A 7,738-nucleotide genomic window follows, 5' to 3' on the forward strand; every position below is an offset into this window, starting at 1 on the left:
AGTCATCTATATTGAAGAAGATCTTGGACAGAGAATTTGGACTGCGCCGCAGTGGGGAGCATCACAAGCCTACTGCGCCGCAGTGAGAGGTCGGTCAACTAAAGTTTTTGGGCCGACTTAAGCTTCTATTTTTAAAAGGGTATAAATACAAACCCTAGGACGAATTTTCGGGTATCCAAAGTCTTTCTAGGAGCTGTTCTACAAGGTTTCTTCCTTCTCCAAGCAAGTTTTCACTTAGACGGACTCATCGAAGAAGCACGAACACCCATCTAGATCGTATTAATTACTGTCTTGCAATTTTCAATTTTCTCAAACGATTGGTACAATATGTTCTTCTCTTTTATTGATTATTATTGTTATTTTAGAATGAGTGGCTAAACTGTTTATCATCCACCTTGATGAAACGAGACGGATAATGTGATTGCAATATTTTCAATTCAAAGGGTTTATTTAATTATCGTTGTTTTGTAATCTTGATGATTTTAATTCTTTTTATTAATTATTTTGATATTGGTTGCATATAATTATTCGTTGGTGGTACTAGTTGAATGTGTATGTGATTTTAAAACGGTTACTTGTCTATGAGTAATTATCACTAGTTCATGGTATGATAGTGAATGTCAATTTAAGAAAAGAATAATTTTTGTCAACGTGATTGATAACGGCTGGTGGTACCACGTTATTGTCACATAGGTTCAATTGATAATTCGGTAGTCAATAAAACTAATTGTTGGAAAAAGTGTCTTTGCTTTGGTGGTACCGGCTTGAGTAATTCAACTAGCAATTAGGTGATACGATAATTTGTTCACGGTTGGTGGTACCACGTGAGTATTTTAATCTTGTCACGATTATCTCTAAACTCTTAAGAATTTGGTCTTAATTAAATGCAATCACATTTGAAGTTAAGGGAAGTTAAGGTGGATGACTTTTAATTATATTGTTTGAAGTTCTTCTCAATTTTATGCAATTTGCCTTGCAAAACATTTTCAATTTTCGTTGTCAAAAAGGATTTTAAGAGTAACACCCGTTTTCCAAACCATTCTACTAAACAATTATTTCAAACCAATCCCTGCGAACGATCTCGGATTTACCTCAATGCTATATTACAAACGATCGGGTCCACTGCCCGTGAGTGCATAGTAGTCAGTTTGTAGGTGGTTCTTGTTTTATAAATTTAAGACTCGATTTATCACATCAGTGTATATCTTGCTAGCATATGGGGTAGATTATAATAATAACACTCGTAAATCGTAATAGTTATATAATAGAGCATGTTGGTTAATGTGCGTAAAACATATCTTGAAGTATGAGTTGACTCATTTTATGCTTCACCAGTCCTTTCACTATCATCTGATGACTTAAATTGAGGTTCCCAATATGAGAATTCGTTAGCATTGATAACGATAATATATGTTACCTAGACACGAAACCTAGGATTCTGGAACTCGGTTCATAGATTTGGTAAGAACACAAACCTTTCCATTAAATAAAGGTCCCTCATTCTCAATAACCATATATATAGATGCATGCCCCCGTTTGAAAGGAGAGGGAAAAAAAGTGATGTATACCTTTATATTTTACGGTATACATATCATTTGATGATTTAAATGCGAAAACAACTCTATAAAAGCATTAGAGCTGTAATTTGTAATTTACATTTTTAAAGTAGAATACTTATTTAAATGCGACGGTGTGGGGGAGGGCAGTAGTGGTTAAATGTAGCAGTTTTGAGATCCTGTCAACACTCAGCTCACTGCTAGGTGAAATCGTTGATGATGAAGTTAAGTTGCAGTATCTTGGAGGATTGTCCATGCTTATCACTTTCCCAGATAAGGAGGCTGCCACAAAGTTCATGTATATGGAAGTTAAATGGAGGTCGTGGTTTTCTATGGTGGAGGAGTGGTCCGGTCAGTCCATTCATTTCGAAAGGATCGCTTGGGTCTATATACTAGGGGTGCCTATCCACTTGGCATCTGCGAAGCTGTTCAACAAGATCGGGGGAAGATTTGGCAAGGTGGTCATTCCCTCATTTGCCAGAGGTGACGATCACAACAAAGCAGGGGAAGGTGTTGCCATTTTGGTGGGAGATGGGAAGGAAGTTAGAGACGCTATTACGCTGAAATGGAGGGATAAGAAATTCAGGGTATGGGTTGTCGAGAAGACATCAAATTGGTGCCCCAACTGTATAGTTCTCAGAGGTGGTCAATTACAACCGGTGGGATCGGAAATCGGCCATTCCGGTGGATTTTCCGATCAGTTAAATGGGATACCAACGGTCAAGGACGTGGATGGTACAAAGATGGTGAATGAAGCGTTCGTGCATGGGAAGACGGAAAGGAAGATGCATGGGGAAGTGGAGTGTGGAGATTCTCAAAAATTTAATAATGCGGGGAGACAAAAAAGAATTTCGGTGGTTTATTCCAAGACACGTGATAGGAAAAAAGGTATTTCAAAAGACAAAACAATCTCAGATTGGTACAACAATTTTTTTGTCTCATCTTTGAGGCCCAAAAAAAGACCCAGGGACTCAGGCCCATGCGCTTTTGATGTTTCATCAGGCCCAACCGACTTTAACACCCTGCTCAACTCAAAAACATTTAACGATGGGCCTAATAATAGTACTACAGTTGCCAAAGAGGTAGATAACGACCCTAAAAAAGTAGTAGATGTGGATATTGAAAAAGAAAAAGAAAAAAGTCAGGAAATTGATAATTTTTCCCCCCAATCTGAAAGAGGAATAGAAGAGGGTGAAATACAAGAGCTTTAGATTAATAATCAAAATGAAGATGATGCTGAACCAGGAGCAGAAGACAAAGATATTGAAATGGAGGTCGATGCTACAGTCGATGTGGGAAAGCAATTCAGGGCCGATTTATCGAAAGAAAAGAAGCTCGTCAGGAAGATTATCGAGAATGAAGGTATTAATGTTTTTCCCCAATGAATTGTCTATCACTTAACATTAGAGGGGTTGGGGGGGACAACAAGGCCGACTGGATTAGAAGGATTATTGTTAAGGAAAAGGTTTCATGCTTATTAATACAAGAAACTCAGTGTGGGGGTGTCACAGAAAACATGATCAAAAGGTTCTGGGGTAGGTCGAACATGGAATTCGAGGTAGTTCAACCAGTAGGCAGGTCCGGGGGTCTTATAAGTGTGTGGGATCCGGGGGTTTTTCAAGAAAATTGACTTCGTCAAAGCTAATAATTTTATGATGATCAAAGGGGAGGTAGTTGGGTGTAACTATCCGGTTCACATCACCAATGTTTAGGCCCCTCAAAACAATAATGAGAAAAAAGTCCTATGGAATGTGTTAAAGGATTTGGTCACTAATACGGAGGGTTTTTGGTTCCTTATGGGGACTTTAATACGGTGAGGTCGGCTGATGAAAGGAAGGGGTCGAGATTTAAACAACATGTGGCCAGGGATTTCAATTTTTTCATTGAGGAGGCCGACCTCCACGAGTTCAACATGAAAGGCAACAAGTTCACTTACTTAAAAGAAGATGAAAATGGTGTAAAGCTAAGCAAGATTGACAGATGCCTGGTGAACAGAGGCGTGATAGACATGTGGCCAGATGCAACTTTCCAAGCTTTGCCCAGAAGACTCTCTGATCATAACCCTATTATGCTGACCATTAAAGAACTCAATTTTGGGCCGAAACCTTTCAGATTTTTTAATTCATGGTTGGACAGGCCAGAATGCGAGACTACGGTTAACGAGGCCCTAGATTCATATGCTTTCAACGGGCCACCTGATACCAAGTTAATGAGGAAGTTTAAATGGATCAGACAGGCTCTGAAAAAATGGAGAGACGAACTGACCAGCAGAGAAGGAGAAGAATACGAGATGTGCAAGAAAGAGCTGGAGGAACTAGACCTCCAAATGGAGATCGCCGATTTGAATGATGAGGACTCATGGGTCAGAACGGAGTGCAAGAGAAAACTCTCCGAGTTGGAAGAAAACAAGAAAAAAGATTTGAGGCAAAGATCGAGGTGCAAATAGGCATTGGAAGGGGATGAGAATTCCCGCTTTTTTCATGGTCTCATCAATAATAGGAAGAAAAGCAATTCTATACCAGGTTTGATGAATGGAGATGAGTGGGTTATGAAGCCAAAACTTGTGAAAAAACAGATTTTTGAATTTTACAGGGAACGATTCTGTGAAGATTGGAAAGTTAGGCCAAGTCTTGACTGCCAGTTTGACAAGAGACTTTCAGATCAAGAAGCGGCTGATTTGATTTCCCCGTTCACCAAAGAAGAGATTAAGAGAGCAGTTTTTTCATGCGGCGAAGACAAAGCCCCGGGCCCAGACGGACTTACATTCAAATTTATTAAGAAATTCTAGTCCAGGTTTGAGGATGATTTTTATCTAATCCTTTCTGGATTTCCATGACAGGGGCACGATAAATAGAGGTTGCGGGTCGGCTTTTATCACACTGATCCCAAAGGTCAGGGACCCAAGCCAATTAAACGATTACAGGCCCATCACGCTTATCGGGGTCACTAGTAAGGTTATCTCAAAAGTTCTTGCAAATAGAATCAGATTCGTGTTGGGCTCTCTTATATGCTGTAATCAGACGGCGTTTCTAGAGGATAGACTCATCTCTGACGGACCTCTCATCCTTAATGAGGTCATTTCTTGGATTAGAAAAAACAAAAAGAAGGCTTTTATCTTCAAGGTGGACTTCAATAAAGCGTATGATAACGTTAATTGGTGTTTTTTAATCGATATTTTGTCACAGTTGGGGTTCCCTCGCAAATGGTGTGATTGGATTTATGTTGTGTTAGCCTCGGCAAGATCGGCCGTTCTGGTGAACGGGTCCCCTACCTTCGAATTCCAGTGCTTTAAAGGAATGAGGCAGGGGGATCCTATCTCACCGTTTCTGTTTATTGTTGTGATGGAGGCGCTGTCTACAATGCTGAGAAAGGCTAGTTGCAACTGGTCGCTTAAAGGGATCTCTTTACCTAACAATGGCCCGGTTATCTCTCACCTTCTTTACGCCGATGATTGTGCCTTCTTGGGGGAGTGGTCAGTCGAGAATCTGAATATGGTAGCTAGGATCCTTCGGGTATTTCATATTTGTTCCGGTTTAAAGATAAACTTGGGAAAATCTCTAATGTTTGGGATTGGAGTTAGTGAATCAGAGGTCAAATGGGCAGCTGACGTTGTCAAATGTAAACCAGGTATTATTCCATTCATACACCTTGGTATTCGAATTAGCAGCAACATGAATAGAGTTGCAAATTGGGACTTTTTATTTGATATTTTTAAGAAGAGATTATCGAGTTGGAAGGCTTCTTGTCTTTCGATTGCGGGGCGGGTTACTCTTATCAAGTCGGTCCTTGAAAACCTCCCTACCTACTATTTATCTCTTTTCAAGGCTCCATTAAAAGTTATTGAAGGTTTGGAAGGAATTATAAGGCGTTTTCTTTGGGGAGGGAACAAAAATTCAAAGAAAATTAATTGGGTGGCGTGGGATAGGGTTACTTCACCGATAGATAAGAGAGGCCTAGGTTGTGTAAATTACATGATGCGAATATTGCATTATTAGCAAAGTTGTTTTGGCGATATCGAAAGGAACCGGATGGCTTGTGGAGACGAACCATTAAGGCGATTCACGAATCTAAAAGATGCTGGGCTGCAATCCCCTTCAATAAAAACGTCACTGGAGTTTGGTACAATATTGTTAGATCGATCTCGAAGGTGAAAGTGGCTGATGTGAGCCTCGGAAATCTTTTCAGAGGAGTATGTGGTGACGGCTCACAAATCAGGTTTTGGCTCGATCCTTGGTTACGTGATGCTCCTCTTAAAGAGGAATTCCCTGTTTTGTTTAAAAAAGAGAAAGAAAAAAAAATGTTTAGTTAAGGATAAGTATTGTTTTGACATTGGCGAATTTGTATTATTTGATAATGAGGAAGGGGGTGGGCTACTGAGTGGTGAAAACGAGGAACGTATCAGTCTGACTACATTATTAGAGGGGTGTCGGCTAAATGATAACAGGGATCGGTTTATTTTCAACTGGTCCAAGTGGGTTCCGATTAAGTGTAACATTCTAATGTGGAGGTTAGCTATGGACCGATTACCTACACTTATGGCTCTCAAACAAAGGAACTGTTATTTCGATGCGGGCATGTGCAGCCTTTGTAACCAGCAAGAGGAAACTAATGAGCATCTGTTTTGCTCATGCATAGTGTTGACACAGATTTGGCAAAGAATAAGTAATTGGTGTAAAATCTCTCCCATCTATCTGTTTTCAGTCAAGGACCTGTTTGATTTTTACCATCCTGGGAGTATGGGAAGGACGGAGAAAGAAACCATTAAGTGCATTGTCTTCGTAGCGTGTTGGTTTATTTGGAAGGCACGAAACGATAGGAGATTTAACAACGGCGGGGCCAATACGGCAAAGATTTTTCAAGATATACGTTCTTTAGGCTTCCTTTGGTATAGAAATAGGAAAAAACATTGTACAATTAGTTGGGAAAGCTGGTGTAGTTTCGTTTTGTAATAATGGTTGTATAGTTTGCCAAGCCACTTCGTTGGTGGTTTGGTTGTGTTAATAAAAGTTAAATTTCAAAAAAAAAAAAAGAACTTTTTCACTCTAGGTATAATGGCCAAATACACGTATCATAACATAGCAAAGTAGCCCAATAGCTAGCTAGGTAATGTAGCTAAAGCACGAAAGTCGAGTGTCACGTGTACTTCTCTTTGAAGAACGTAAAATAATTCATGATCCCATTGCACTACTCTTTCTTGTGAATTGATGCCATCCGACAATATACAATGTCTTGTATATTGATATTTGGTAGTTTTTCAATTTGCTCATGCCAAAGCGTCTGAGCTCTAAATTTCAATCATCTAGAAACTACGTTGTTGTCTGAGAATATTTATAGTCTTCGTTCATCCGGAAAATATGTCCGGAAATATCAATAGTCTTCTTTCGTCCAGAAAATACATCCTGGAATGCTGATAGTCTTCGCTCGTCCGGAAAATATATCCGGGAATATGATGGTCTTCATTCTGCCGGAAAATATGTCCGGCAATATTTAGTAATAGCCTTCAGCTATACATGCATATATTATATTTTGATTTATCTAGAAACATCATCTTGTTATCTTGGTACAATACCAACTCGGCTTGCTTTATCTTTTGCGCTCTATATTCGGATGATGGATATCGATGTGTGTATATAGCCTTAACTATATCAAATAATGATGGGTTCATATATACACATGAAGTATAAATCTAAATTCATTTGTGTACCCACATCCATAGATGTTTTAAATAATGTCCATAGTGTACTCCATATAATCCTGTGTCCTCCACTTATAACACAAAAATAAACCAACACTAAAAGTAATAATAATACTCACGTAAGGTCATGTGACTCAGGAGTATTATTGTAAAACATATGTTTAGTTTATTATTCATATTTCACACTACAAAAAATTCATTTAAGGCCCTCACCACCCACAATTAGTCAATCAGCAGGTAGGCTGATAGTTTAGGGTGGCTAAGATGATGCAGATATAAGATGTATAAAAGTAAAAAAGGCCCATGGTTGTAATTTTTTATTTATTTATTTATTTTACCTGGGCTATTGGCTTCCCTTTTGTGCTTATCTAGGCTCTAGACATCGAAACATTGATTTGTACTACCATAAGCTTTCTTGTAATTAGATCTAGGTAGTAGGCGCTTCTTTGGCCTAAGCTTTGAACCAGTCACACTTTTAACCGTATCT

The 7,738-nt window shown here is 39.1% G+C and overlaps 1 protein-coding gene across 1 annotated transcript; it reads left to right on the forward strand.

Annotated features, from left to right (window-relative positions):
• Nucleotides 1-2,824: 2,824 nt before the first annotated feature.
• On the forward strand, nt 2,825-5,865 carry LOC122601202. Its single transcript, XM_043773966.1, has 4 exons — nt 2,825-2,918; nt 3,338-3,992; nt 4,396-5,402; nt 5,552-5,865. Exons 1-4 carry the CDS (start codon nt 2,825-2,827, stop codon nt 5,863-5,865), a joined length of 2,070 nt encoding a protein of 689 aa, XP_043629901.1.
• The last annotated feature ends 1,873 nt before the right edge of the window (nt 5,866-7,738 follow it).

Source organism: Erigeron canadensis, chromosome 5 (genome assembly GCF_010389155.1).
Source record: "Erigeron canadensis isolate Cc75 chromosome 5, C_canadensis_v1, whole genome shotgun sequence".
Classification (NCBI taxonomy): Eukaryota; Viridiplantae; Streptophyta; class Magnoliopsida; order Asterales; family Asteraceae; genus Erigeron; species Erigeron canadensis.